The sequence below is a fragment of the Plasmodium malariae genome (genome assembly GCF_900090045.1).
Source record: "Plasmodium malariae genome assembly, chromosome: 10".
Lineage (NCBI taxonomy): Eukaryota > Apicomplexa > Aconoidasida > Haemosporida > Plasmodiidae > Plasmodium > Plasmodium malariae.
In genome coordinates, this window is record NC_041784.1 from 1,795,670 (window position 1) to 1,810,655 (window position 14,986).

Here is a 14,986-nt window from a genome sequence, read left to right on the forward strand (position 1 = left end):
TATTTCTGTTCTAATAGAAGAAACTCCACCAAAAAAAAAAATTATATAATTATAAGCATCAGAAAAATATATATATATATATATATACATATATATACATGTTTATTTATTTATATTATGTAGGTACTGTATTTATATATTATTTTGCGTAAGTCACACCAGTACGATGAACTATTTTATTGCTATATTTTGTATGCCTATGTAAGGAATTAAAAATTAAAACGTCTTTAATTATATTATTGTAAATTATATTTTCTTACCAATTTAAGGATTTTCATATGTAATTAAGAAGAAAAAGGCGAGAACAAAGCAAGAAAGAAGCAAAAAGTAAAAAGGAAGGCAAAGAAAAAAAAAAAAAATAGAAATATATAAAAGAAAGAAAAATTAACGAAAAATTCGTTAAGTACATATCGGAAAAAGCATATTTTGTTATTAAGGGAAGAAGAAAAAGAAAAATGAATCCAGGTTATAGCGATGTTGTATTGTTAGTACAGTTTTCAAGAAAAATAGAAAGTAGAACTTTTGTTGAATATAATTCCTTAAAATTAGCATTAAATGGTTAGTATATAGTAGAAAAACTTGAGTACACAGATAATAAAGAAGCATGAACGAATGATAAAATTATTGCGTACTTGTGGATTTTTATGTATGTGTATATATATATCAATTAATGTGTGTATGTATGTTTGTACTCATGTAATTATATATATTTATGCTCATTCATGCGTTGTATGCACATCAGTTATTCTATATAGATATTTGGGTAAATTCATATGTGCAAATATTCATGTATATATTTTTTCATTTTAGGGATATGTCAACTATATGAACAAGCAATAAAAGAAAATGACCCATCAGTGCAAAGGATAACATATAATATGAATGATTTGTTTTTATACATCGATAACGTACAAAAAATGACTATAATGTTGTAAGTATAATAGGGGAACAATAGGAAAATGGAATAAATAATTTAGAGAGACCTTTTTATAAATAGTGATGGAATATATATATATGGTGTTACATAATAAGTATTATTAAATCCGTGCATATTTAGTTGTACATTGAAGTAATATTTAATAATTTGGTTCTTTTTTTTTTTTTTCAAGATTTCACCAACCCACATGGACGTACAAGCCTCACGACAAAAAATGGATAAAGCAAAAATTAGTTGAACATATTAAAGATCAGATTGGCCAATAAAAAAAGAGAAAATTGTCTCATTTATTATCTGGAGTTGTAATCGTTGCTGCTGTTTGTATTGATACATTTTGTGTTTTTATTCAAAGTTGTTTTAAAATTTTTAAGCGGAAAAGAAAGAAGAAATCATAAGGTTTCTTCTTCATATTGAGTTTACCACTACTCTCCTTTTCATATTTTATTCCCTAATAAATAACTTTTATATTTCTCTAATACATTTTTGTAATCTTCGTCTAGTTTAGCTTTGAGTTGTTCTTTCCTTTCATTTGTCTATTCAAAAAGAAAAACAATAAATCAAAAAAATTAAAGAAGAAAATATGCATTTTACATTATTGTTATTTTTATTCCTTATTTTATTTATCCTATTTTTCCTTTTCATTATATATTCAGTTGTGTGCATAAGTATGCTCTACCATATATATATATATATATATATTACATTTTTTTCTTTCTTCTTTTTCATTTTTTCTTTTTCCTGCGAAAATTTCATTTTTATTAATTATATGGAGCATGTCAAATTACTTTTTTTTTTATTAAATGCAAAAAAGTAAGATGAAAAAAATGTAACAAATAGAAAAAAAAAGAAAAAAACTATAATTACTTCGCATAACTCCAATTGTCTCTTTACTTTTTGTTTATTCACGAATATTCTGTTTTCAACCCATAGTAAAAATTCATCAATTTCGTCCTTCGACTAAAAGAATAAATATATTCATATGTATATATGTATGCATATTTACATGTACACACACAAGTGTTCCAAAATTTTTAAGTTCTGTTCCAACTTTTCCTTTTAATAAAAGTACGTAATAATAAATTACCGAGTTTAATAAGCTTTCTTCCATTTCATAAACGAAGACACATCCACTCGAATCTCCAATTATTATCTTGTTGTAGGAATACATGTATACATCTTTATATAATAAAAGAATCATATACAAAAAAAAAAAAAAATAAATAAATAAATAATATATAAAGGAAAGAAGATGTTATAATAAATATTATTTAATGGAAATCTTTTCAAACATTTATATAGGCGCATTAGTAAGCGTTATATAAGTAATATGAAGTATTAAATTTTATATGGAAAAAAGTACAAAATAAAAAGAGTTTTAAAAGAATAAAACATAAAGATCATAATACTGGAAAAAATTAAACAAAAGTAGACGAAGGTTTAATAGTTTATATATATGCATATATACATATATATATATATATATATATATATATATATTTATTTATTTATATATTCATATATTATTTTCCTTTATTTTTTCCTTAACCGTCTTCATTTTTGCTCATCAAGTATTCATTCGTATCTACAACCTCATCAAAATTTTCGTATGTCGTAAGATCATTATCAACCTTGGGAACTTTAGTTTTCTTATCCATATTGTTAAATAGATTAGAATCGAAATTGTAAAAAATACTTATACATGTTAAACTATAACTGCTAATTGACAATGAACATATACAATGATTTTTTTGTTCCAATAAATTCCATATTTCTATATGCCCATTTATTTTCCCTATAAATATGACACTTATTTTTGTGTGACTAAATTCACAGCAGGAGTATATTTCATTGCTTCTGTGAGAAGGAGAAAAAGTAGGGAAATTGAAGGTGAGTACACGGATGAATGAGCTATTGAATAAGCGCATAAATGAGTAAATTAGTATATGCATGAGTATATAAGCAAATGGGAAAACATACTAATAGGAAAATGGACAAGAACACAAATGATCAGAGAAGCGATAAAGTGGTTATATTACTAAATTTTGCCTATTTAAAAGGAATTATGTATGCAAATACTAAAACAAGTTGACAACTTACTTTGGGGAAGCATATAGGGGATGCTCTTCATTTTCTTTCCATAAGTAAAAATTGGTATCAGTTAAAGTCAGAATTAAGTATTTAATAATTCTATTTCTCTTTACACATAGTAGTGTCTTAAAACTTTTGTAATCCTTAAAAAGGAAAAAGAAAAAAAAAAATTAAATTTCATAAGATTTTAATTTTGGAAAAATTAAAAATGCATACTATGGATTACTGAAAAAAAGAAAATAAAGGATATGTCAATTTAAAATGAGAAAAATTGTAAATGTGTAAACACAGGCACATACGTACATATGTCTATATATGTATATATATATATATATATTACAGCTTCAAACGTTATGCAAATTATTTCTGCTTTTTCTGTTTTATTACATCATTTATTTTACTAATAATGGAATAATTTTTCTCCTTCTGCATACATCCATACATATTACCAATTATGTATTCCCCTTCTTCCTGCAACAATAAATTTTATAAATTTAAAATTTCTGTAGATCTAGTAACTCAGCACGGAATATGCATAAAAGCGTGATAACATAATGGCATTATATTTTTATGTGCAACATACAGCAATGAAGATATACCATTATATAGAAGAGATAAATTTGCAAAAAAAATAAAAATAAAAAAATAAATAAATATGTAAATAAATAAATGTACATATATATATAAATAAGTACACAAATAATTAATCTATGGAAACCGTTTAAAATTAGTTTAATTGAAGAAGTAATTTCTAAAGGGAAAATTACGGAAAAGGCAAAAAACGAGGATACATGAGAGTTTATCTCAATAAAATGAAAATAGGTGAATCCTAAAGAATACTCTGAATAAAATAGAACATTAAAAATAATATTGAAATTGTTGTAATTGTTTTACCTAAACAGAGAATTATTAATATAGGAATAAAAATCAATTTATTTAGATTTAATGAATAATATAAAATAAGAAGATTATACAAATATTGTAACCTGTATTTGGTCTAGTAGTATTTATTTTGAAAAGTGGCTTGAAACTATATAGTTCATCTGTTAATTCTTTTTCTTTCTTCTTTGTATTATTTTTTACTTCAACTTTTTCAATATTTGTTGCATCCCATATTAGTATTGTCCCATCAACTGATAAAGAAATGTGCATATTTTTACTTGTATTCATATATACAATTAAATATGTTTACTTACATATAAAGGGAAAAAAAAAAAAAAAATACATATATATATATTTATATGTATATCACCAGAAATAGACACCAATAAGTGGGAATTTTTCTGATTGTTAATAGATATTTTCTTTTCGCTTAATATTAAATTTTTATCGTTTAAAAATATAAGGGTTGTTACTTCCCTTTTATGTGAGTATTCTATACTGCTAAATAAGTATGGTTCTATGTCAACTGTTTTTTTATCTGGAAAGGAAGAAATATAATAAAATGAGTTAATATACGCCTAACTCGGGAAATTTTATACGCTTAAATAAATATATATATATATATATGTCGTAATATTTGTTTTATTTTATTTTATATTTTCTTTTTTGTACTTATTTTGGAATGTAAGATAGAGGTTCCATAAAAATTTGGGGGTAACTTCCAAATAACTAACTGCACAAAAAGGATTTTTAAAAATGTGGAATTGAGTATCATTGTATACATGAATATATGCGCACAAGCATATTTACACACAACGGAAAGCTTTGTATCGTATCGTGTTGTATTTTTATATTTTTTTTTTTTTTATGCTTTCTTAAATAAAATAGAAACAAACCAATCCGTTGCTACAACCAGCAATGACCAAATCGTAGCCCTTATCATTTACAACCGCGCTGGAAATTTGCTAAATAAAAAAATATGTGTATTTTTTAATAAGAAAATGAGAACAGGAAAAGTTTTCAAAAGGATTAGAAATAATTTAAGCATTAATTTTCTGTTATTTAATTTTTTTCATAAATTGATATTATTTTGTTTGGGTTAATGTTTTATTATTTCTATTTCTTAAAAATTTTACTTTTTAACGTTTCTTACATATGGAGATATTAAGGCGTATAATGGATTAATATAGTTTGTATAAGACCAAACGAGTATATAGCTGTCTGTGTTAACCCCTTCAATGAAACTGTCATTGCTATAATTATTTATATATATAATAAATATTAAGTAATTTATTAGAGACAGATACAGAGTAAACAAAACTACTTTATCTGTTGTATATTTTACATCTGTATATATAAATATTTTATTTAAATTTTTAATATTTTTAAAAGATAATATATCCATGCTTTGAATATTCGGTTGCGCATTTTTCTCTATTATTATGACATTTTCAATAATGAACTTTTCAATAATAGGAAAAACATTATGAAGAAATTTCTGCAACTTATTTGATTTCATTATTTCTTCTTTTTTTTTTTTTAAAAAATCTATGTTATATTGAACACCTAAATTTTTGTAAACTGTCTTGTATGTCTGGCAACTTTTTTCTCTAAGTATAATCGAGTTTTTGGAGCAAAAGTCTAACGTTCTTTCTTGCACGGTAGAATTAGGCTGATAAAAATGAACAAAAAGTTAAGCATTTGAGAGTGGGCAAAGGGGGGAGTAACATTAATATTGCATGAAAACACATGTACGTATATGTGTATGGGTATTTTTTTTAAATTGTTCTGTCCATTTAGTCATAATAATTATTATTATTTTATTTTTTATTTTTTATTATTTTTATTTTATTTTATTTTTTTTTTTTTCTTCTCTATGCTATACTGTTGTATTATCTTTAATCGATATGGAATTATCATAGTCCGTGAACTCATATTTTACTTCTTTTTTTTTCTTTTTACTAATATATATGTATTTTTTAAATTTTTTCCTATTTTCAGTGACATTTGTTGAATTTATTTCCTTTTCAATTTCTTCTTCATATAATGAAATATAATTTTTTGGTTTTATGAAAATGCAACTTAGTTCTTCTTTGTCTTCAGAATTTTCCACGGGGCAATTTACTCTATCATTTTGATCAGAACCATCAGTGGAATTTTTATTTTTCTGAAACAGAGAGTATAAATTAAATATGATTCAAGGAGTAACATAAATACAGAAAAATGAACCATAAATTAGACAACAAAAAATATATTACACACCTTTAGGAAATAAGAAAATATTTCTTCGTCGACAACTAAAGCATGATTTTTCTTGTAATATATTTGAATGTTTTTAAAAATTAATACATCATCCAGTTTGTATTTCTTAAAAAATGAAAGAAGGAGACTAATTATATCCGTGCATTTTTGAACGAATGCCACAATTGGGGGGGAATAAGAGGGGACTAATTTATTTATAATAAAGTATGCATATTGAAGTAGATACATAAATTTGCACAAAAATGAGAAAAAAAAGTAAGTGCCCCAATATATGTAAAAATATTACATACATATACCCACACATGTAACATGTATATGCGAACATGAATCTGCATTTATACAGTTAACGAGTTCTTGATTAACAAATATTCTTCTGAGCCTAGGTATTTTTGAGCGAGAGTGAAAAGATAATTTTTATTTATAACGACAGCATTGGAATCATTAAATATTAAGCTGCTCATTTCATCTACTAAATCTATCCCCACTACATTATTTACATCTTTTTCCAGATCTATATTTACTCTACTAAAATATAGGAAAATATTAATTTAAAATAAAAAGTGGATTTGATGGAAAGAAGTAAAAAATGTAAGTAGCAACTACTAGAATTTTTACGCTGAGATTTGCGTTATGTAACTAGGTTGAATTTATATTTGTGATGCTTCTTTTTCAATTATCCTATTTTTTTATCCTTCCACTTCTTCTACTACTACTACTACTACTACTACTACTACTACTACTACTACTACTACTACTGCTGTTACTACTACTAGTGCTTTTACTACTATTTGTGTTATATATTTTTTTTTCTTTGTATATATTTTAAATTTCCATCAAAATTTACCTTATTAACGAATTAACATTTTTATGATGGCCTTTTACTTCAGACAAATTTTCCTTTTCCTTGTTTAATACAGTTATATCAAACGGTGTGTTATTTTTTAAAGGATAATTTTTTTTATCATTACCAATAATTTTTGTTTTTGAATCATTTTCATTTCTTTTTTTAGTATCATTAGCTATTTTCTTTTTTTCTTCATTTTCTTTTTCGTTTTTCTTTTTCATATCATTTTCATTCTTATTTTTTGATTCTATTTTATCTTTAACACCTAATGTTAATTTTTTTTTTGTTACATCATTTTTTTTCTTTATATGTTCTTTCTCTCTATGTTCAGCCTTGTCACTGTCTTTTTTTTTTTTTTGTTTTTTTTTTTCCATAGGAATATTATTTTTGTTGTTCATGATTTTTCACAACGTTTTATAGCAGTGTTAAATTTATAATACGTTCCTTAAATTGTACAAGGTTTTAAAATAATTCAATAAAAGTTTAACGAAATTATTATTTTAAGCTTTTTTACTTGTTAGATGTGACCAAAAAAAATGAAAAATAACACTATAAAAATCGAAATTAAAATGAGTAGACATCCATATATATATATAAAATTTTCACTGGGATGTGAAAATGAACGTTTACATTTACGTAAAAATTAAAACATACATTAATAAAAGAGGAGAAAAAGAATAATAAAATAATAATGCAAAACTATATAAGATTAGCCTGCTGTGTGCACGTGTTTTGTGGCAATCGACAAGATAAGAAAAAAAAAATTTTTTTTTGAGATAAAGTACATATATATATATAGCACTTATTCACATATTCTAATTAACACATATATTCATACTTTTTCTACATAATAAAGAAGTAGCCTACTCACTACGGAAAGGTAATATTTTATTGCAATATATAAGAAATATAAATGTTCAAAAATGGCAATCTTTTTTACTTTGTTTCTACGAAATCCTGTTCCATAATCGTTAAAAGATTATCAATGTTTTTTCTATTAATTAATAATCTATTTTTATTATCACTTAATTTTCTTTCAGTATATAGCCTAGTATTGTTTTCCTTAGAAGCTTTATGTAGCACGTAAAGACCGTATACGCTCACCTTGAAAAGAAAAAAATGGAAAAGTTATTACCTAAACCACAAGTGTTTCTTTGAATATTTCATCTTGTATACATTCGTCTATTCATTCATGCTTATGCGAATAAAACATGCAAGTATATATATTCATAAATGCAAATATAAATATATGCGTTCGTACGAAAGTAATATATTCGTGCATACAAACATATTTTTAATTATGTTTGTATTTTCATTATACGCGTCTTTAGTTATTTTCATTTTTTCAATGTATTTTTTTTTCAAAACCAAATATAAAGCAGAATGGGTAACAGAGCCAATAGCAAAAAAAAAACCCGTTAAAAATAAACCGAGAATTTCTTTATTTTTATACTTTTTTGAACTTTTTTCGGTTAATATCTAAAAACGTAAGAATACAAATATAAGGAATGTAAAAATAATTTAATATTTTCTAATTCTTTCGCTAACATGAGATATATCAAAGGGTTCGTTCGTAAATTGGTGAATGTGTAAATGCAAAAATTAACAAATGGGTAAATAAGCAAATAAGTGAGTAAACTGAAAAATGAGTAAATAAATAAAACGTCGCGTGATGCAATAATTTGTACTTTTATTTTTTCTTCCGTCAAACGCGTTTTATCAGTTAGCAAAACATTTAACTCATCAATTATTTTTTGAATTTTCGCTTTCCTTTCTTTATTTAAAGATTTACAATTATTATTGATTAACTAAGGTATAAAAAAAAAAAAAAAAAAAATTAACAAAAGGATAAAAAGTAATTTATAATAAAATTCATATTAGAAATTGACTATAGATGTGAATATTTTATCATTACGAAATTTGATATAATATAAAAAATGTGTAGCTTTTATTTTAATTATGATTCATGAGCTTTCTTTTTAGTAAAGAATGTGCAGCAATTAATTTTTTCCTCATGGAAGAAATCCGTTCCGCGTACATGTGTGCATATATATATATGAATATATTAAGCTGATTTAACTTTTCCTATATGGAAGCACATATATTTTCATATTTTTCACATACACATATATATAAATATATATATATATGTATATTTAAACCCGTGGAAAACAAATATGGTTAAAATGTTTACTTCTTGCAGTAAATACAGAGAACCACGATCTAATTTATTTTTTGCTTTTCTGATTGTGTCAATTATTACTTGCTGTGAAGCATATTTTTTTTCTATGAGATGCGTATTACACTTTTTCGGCGAAAAAATATGGTTCACATTGTTTAATTTGTTAAGGTACTTCACATTTTTAAAAAAAGCTAAGGATGGTGAATAAAATAATTTATTCACAAAATAATTATCAAATATTTTTACATTATTACGCGAAAAAAAATGAGTTTTTAAATGCATTTTCTTTTTTTTTTTCCTTTTTTGTGTAATATCTTTTATATAAACAAAAGATTTGTTAAGATATTTTGAAATTACAAAATTTTAAAGTGAAACTTAGTTCTTATCTGAATGTTGCATTTTATATAGTATTAATGAAGTAAAAAAAAAATATATATATATATATATATATATTACAAAAATTTATATATACATATTTATAAATATAATTCATAAATGTATAAGTAAAAATAATTATACATAAATAAATAAATCAATGTTTTTTAATTAATATTTGTATTATCTTGATTATAGCTATATTTTCATTTTTATTTTTTTCTAATGCTATTTTTAAAATATTAAAAAAAAAATTTCCTTATAATATTCAATGCACATACATGAATAATTATATGCATATGAGCATAGGTAAGTTTAAAAGATACATAATATATTTTTACATATATATGAAGTTTTATGTAGTTCTTTTTTTTCAAAAAAATATCGTGTATAACTTTATTATTAATTTTTATTCTTATATTATTCTTATTAAAAGAATTCAATATATAAATATCATAACGATTTATTTTATATATTTACGTAGTTCACATATATAAGTATATGTATATATGTACATAAATATAAAAAAAAGATATTTTTTTTTTATATAAGTTTTTATTTAAAAAAAATATTTTTAAATATATATATTGTTATCTTTCAATAAAAAAAAAATGTGAGCTTATTTTTATTTCTAATTATCTAAAATATAAATTATACGAGATTCACTTATATTTTTATAACTTTAATAAGAAACATTTTTTATTTTTAAACTTTAATATAAAGATTAATTATAAAAATTTTTTATATTACAATAAAAAAGAAAAAAAAAGCACAAAAAGGAATAAAATAAGAAAATAATAAAATATAAGTACTAAAAGGAAAGAAGTAATATAAATAAAAAGAAAATCATTTTAATTGATACTTGCAAAATATTTTAATATTCTTAAGATACTAAAAAATGGGGTCACATATTCAACCATCGAGATTTTTAGATAGTAATGATTTTAATTTTTTAAAAGAAAAAATACCAATAATTTAAAGATGCTTAAAATGTATAATGTTATATATGTATTACTTGAAGTAAAATACTTATATATATGATGAAATGCTGATTATTACATTTGACCATATTCAATATAATATTCTGCTTATCCTTATACGTTTTTCTCTCAATTATGTGCTTATATGTATATATATATGTATATACTTATGTACATTGCACGATTTTATATATAATATTTTTCACAAAACTGTGTATATATATTATTGTGCTAATGTACGCATATGATTTATGTAAAGTTATGTAGATAGTTTTGCGCAGAGTGAACATAAAACTATAATATTTTATGAATACCAATATATACATATAATATTTATACATATGCATTTTTGAACATCTTTTCTATTACAGGTGCTGTATTATCCTTGTTTGCTATGATGATTTCGGCATCCTTCCTTTATATGTTTTCGGAATTTTATACGTTATCTATAGAACAGAAATTACTAAACAATAAAATAAGTATGGTATTAACGCGTTTATTTCCTTTTAAAGTAAGATGTTTGGAAAATAAGGAAACAAAAATTTGCTAAGGTGTATATGTATATGTTTATAAATTTTGCTTAATTGTTTATATATATTCCAAATTTTAAAATAAGAAAATTCATCATATTTTTTTTTTTCGTTCTAGGCTAATTTTGAATACAACTTGACGCACATATTGCTCCTAACCATATGCATAATTATTCTTAGTCTAAAGTAAAACAAAAACAAAAAGAACGTATAAAATTATTGCAAAGAAGAACGTGTTAATAAAAATTATAATTAATTGTAGTGATATATATATATATATATATATGTTTATATGAATGGTTAACGCGTTCTTCGTACAAACTTTTTTATATAATACTATTGTTAGTTTTTAATTTTACATAGTTAAAATGTATGCATGAAGAGCATTTGTTTTTCCCGCCTCCTTATTTTTGTTTTTGTTTATTCTTGTAGACCTGATTATAGCTTTTACTGCAAGCTTATTGCAAAGGAATGTAAAAGATTCCAAGGTAAAGAAGAATCACACAAGAGTGATGACTCCGATCGAATTCAAAAGAAAAAGTAAATATTAAATAATGTAAGTAAGGAAATGCAGGGGAATACACATATAAGTTTATGTACATTTATATATATATTTACACATATATGTATGTGCATATATAATTATTATATATTTTTCCAAAATATGTGTTTTGAATTTTTGCTCTTATTTTTTTAAGTTGATTGGGAAAAAACAAAGCAACAACACAAAAAAAAAAAAAAAAAAATATAAAATAAATAAATAAGAAAATAAGTGTGGGGAGTAAAACAGATGATATATAATTGATTAGAAAAAATATTTTAATATTTATTTTTTTTTAATGAGAAAAAATAAAAATTTTATAAATTATATATACAAGTGATTATTTTATATATTTTTTTAAATTTATGCTTAAGTAGAAACGTCAAATTTAAATATAAACTATAATAATAAATATAAAAAAATATCCTCAAAATTTCGTGATAAAATTAAGCACAAAAAAAAAAAGATAAAAAAAAGCAGGAATATGGAATAAATGATAAAGTATTTCTGTAAGAGTTTTAAGAACTGTTATGTGCAGTTCGATTATTAAAAAATGTTTTTATTACGTCGGTATATGTATCATATATTGTTTGTCCATGGTGTGACTGAAAAAAAGTATTATGAATTTTATTAATAATATAAAAAAACATAGAAATATCTTCAATTAGGGGATAAATGGGGTAATTGTGGATGTCATTTGTAAAAAGTAAGTTGCAAATGTTTTTATTTTCGTCTATCCCTATAAGTTGGTTGCTGTAAGAAAGATTACAATTGTTATTTCGCTCATGTATGTTTGCATCTTTGTTTTCGTTGGTTTTGTTTGTAGTTTCAGATATGTCACTATTGTTATTACAATTAACCTTTCTTTTATTTACTTCATTTTTTTGATTTTCACACATCTCTTGTTTTTGTTCTAGTTTTTGTTTTTGATTTTGTTCCTTAAGCTTTTTTATATTTTCAAATATTTTTCTATAGTTCTGTACATTTTGATTAATTAATTTGATAGTATCTTTTCTGTACACTACTGGTTTATATTCATAATATGCATAATAAATGATTCCTTCGTTTGTTAGTAAGTCATTGAAGGCTTTTATAGAGGATTGCCTTTTTGTCTCATTAAATTGTGCTTGTTTTCGTTCATTCCCTCCATCCTGTTTTGGGCCATTTTTAATACTTTCCTTTTGGAGCTTCATATTTATCACTTCACTTTTCAGGTCATTCTTCTGGTTGTTTTTCTGATTGTTTTCCTCATTTTCGGTTTCCCTCACTTTGATTACTTCTTCTTTGCTAATAATATTTTGTGTCTTCTGCGTGCTAAAGAAGTCCGCGATTTTGTTCAGAATTTGTTCATCAAATGGGATTTTAACGGGTAAGTATGAGTCAACAGATGTATTACTAATAAATCTATGTTTTTTAACAAATAATTTTAAGACATTAAAGAGTAACATGAAATTTAAAGGCTTCTGATTTTTCGTATCCTCATTTTTTCCATTATTTGAAATGTTAGAAGCTTGGTTTTGCTTTTTTTCTATTTCTAAATATGTAAAGTACGTTAAAAAAAAACCCAAGGGACAAGAACCACTACTGTGATCTAGTTGTAATATATGTACCGAGCAATTCATGTTATAGAACTCTTTTTTTTTTTGTCCTCCTTCTTTTTCTTGTTGTTGCTCCATTTTTGGTTGTTTGTGTATGTAAAAGGAGAGGCCATTTTTTCCAATAAGTGAGTAAGTACTTAAGACGACTAACCTATTAGTTTTAATTTGTATTTTTTCTTTTCTAGGAGCTTTGTTACTTTTATTTTTGCAAAAAAGGTACTTTTTCATTTCGTAGAAATTTATATTGGATCCGGACGATATAACAAAATTGGGTCTAATTATATGGCCATTATCTAAGACGATTTCTTTTATTTTTGATGATGTGTGAAAGGAAAAAGTGTTATTATTATTATTATTATTATTCTCAATTCTTCCAACATTGTTAATGTAAAAATCAGAAAGTATAATATTTTTTATTTTTCTATTAATCATATATATAGAATTATTTAAACTGGCTACTCTTGATATTGCATATATAATATCATTTAAACCATAAGATGGGTAAATAAAAGCATTTTCAAACAGATTTTGTAATTTAAATTTATTTAAAGAATTTACTAAAATGTGTAAGCGTTGTAAAAACTCCCCTTTATTCATAACAAACATTTTATCCTTTGTATAACCACTCAAGTAGTACTGCGAGATGCTTCTATCATTTCTATATCCTAATTCTAAATCAAATAAACCAATCCCGTAAATGATATAATCAGTTATTTTATCATTAATGTTATATGATTTCAAAAATTCACAAATGCTGACATTCAAGCATTTTTCTTCTATTTGCTCTTCATGTTGAAATGGTTCCTTTTTATTACATACATTTTTCCCTTTTTCATAGATGTAATTATCTGCGGTATTCCTTATTATTTTACTTGATACGGATTCATTATTTTGCAGCAAAAATTCTTGTTGAGTTACATTTGCCTTTTTTACAAAATTATAGTTAGAAAAATTCGAAAACGTGTAATTCTTATCATGAACAATGTTTTTATATATAAAATTCATAATCATTCTTTTTTCACTAAGATTTAAATTATTGTCTAAAAAAACTTGTGATCTGTTTAGAGGAATTTTTAGCAAAATTAGATTATCTTCTTTTTCATCATCTATCGTAGAAAGACTATGGACACATGTTTCATTCATATTTTCTACCGTTTTATTTTTATGTTTTTCTTTTTGAGTATTACTAACTTGTGTTTTTTCTGAATTAGTGATAATTGTTTGGTTTGTGTTGTCCTTTTTAGATGTTAAATAGAAGTGCTGTATTCCTACAAAATTGACATATGTATGGGCATTTAGGCTAACTAGCAAACTGACAATATTACTTTCATTGTATAATATCTTTGGGTTTAAGTCAATATTAAATTTATTATTATTTAATTGAAAATAATTTTGAATTATTTCTTCCATCAGTTTTTTTTTTTCCCCGCCCACCTCATCCTGTATGTTTGATGAAAAAGGCAAATATTCTTCGTAAAAGTTTTCAAGGTTTACTTTCTGTTCCTGAAATTGATTAAAATTTAGAGAACAGTTAACGTCACCATAGTAATTATTTTTGTCAATATTTATTACTTTGTAATTATTGATGGAAAAATAGGAAGAAAGTAAACTATTCAACAAACTCGTACCACATATTAAAATATCGCAGTTGAAAGTTGTGATTTCTCTATCTTCCATTTAGCATAAATGGAAAGTTTGACCGTACTAGAAAAATTAAAAAAAAAAAAATCAAAATAAAGAGAACGAATCAAAATAGAGAGAACGAAT

At 23.7% G+C, this 14,986-nt stretch overlaps 5 protein-coding genes across 5 annotated transcripts; 2 read left to right on the forward strand and 3 right to left on the reverse strand.

Moving 5' to 3' along the window:
- Positions 1-455: 455 nt before the first annotated feature.
- Positions 456-1,203, forward strand: ERH (enhancer of rudimentary homolog, putative; the record flags this gene model as incomplete). The annotated part of the gene is made up of 3 exons (XM_029005695.1): positions 456-558; positions 811-931; positions 1,110-1,203. The coding sequence occupies 3 exons, from the start codon at positions 456-458 to the stop codon at positions 1,201-1,203; spliced, it is 318 nt and encodes a 105-aa protein (XP_028862258.1).
- A 168-nt stretch (positions 1,204-1,371) lies between these two features.
- PmUG01_10048600 (dynein intermediate chain, putative) lies at positions 1,372-7,411 on the reverse strand (the record flags this gene model as incomplete). Its single annotated transcript, XM_029005696.1, has 17 exons — positions 1,372-1,470; positions 1,640-1,675; positions 1,802-1,894; positions 2,022-2,113; positions 2,484-2,791; positions 3,035-3,168; positions 3,413-3,496; positions 3,793-3,866; positions 4,012-4,158; positions 4,278-4,445; positions 4,580-4,640; positions 4,804-4,872; positions 5,061-5,579; positions 5,793-6,074; positions 6,170-6,274; positions 6,511-6,694; positions 7,014-7,411. The coding sequence occupies 17 exons, from the start codon at positions 7,409-7,411 to the stop codon at positions 1,372-1,374; spliced, it is 2,853 nt and encodes a 950-aa protein (XP_028862259.1).
- A 538-nt stretch (positions 7,412-7,949) lies between these two features.
- Positions 7,950-9,477, reverse strand: PmUG01_10048700 (conserved Plasmodium protein, unknown function; the record flags this gene model as incomplete). The annotated part of the gene is made up of 4 exons (XM_029005697.1): positions 7,950-8,117; positions 8,382-8,492; positions 8,702-8,821; positions 9,208-9,477. 4 exons carry the CDS (start codon positions 9,475-9,477, stop codon positions 7,950-7,952), a joined length of 669 nt encoding a protein of 222 aa, XP_028862260.1.
- A 991-nt stretch (positions 9,478-10,468) lies between these two features.
- Positions 10,469-11,624, forward strand: PmUG01_10048800 (antigen UB05, putative; the record flags this gene model as incomplete). Its single annotated transcript, XM_029005698.1, has 4 exons — positions 10,469-10,505; positions 10,922-11,061; positions 11,199-11,266; positions 11,513-11,624. 4 exons carry the CDS (start codon positions 10,469-10,471, stop codon positions 11,622-11,624), a joined length of 357 nt encoding a protein of 118 aa, XP_028862261.1.
- Positions 11,625-12,139: 515 nt separating this feature from the next.
- On the reverse strand, positions 12,140-14,896 carry PmUG01_10048900 (GDP dissociation inhibitor, putative; the record flags this gene model as incomplete). Its single annotated transcript, XM_029005699.1, has 1 exon — positions 12,140-14,896. The coding sequence occupies one exon, from the start codon at positions 14,894-14,896 to the stop codon at positions 12,140-12,142; it is 2,757 nt and encodes a 918-aa protein (XP_028862262.1).
- Between the last annotated feature and the right edge of the window lie 90 nt (positions 14,897-14,986).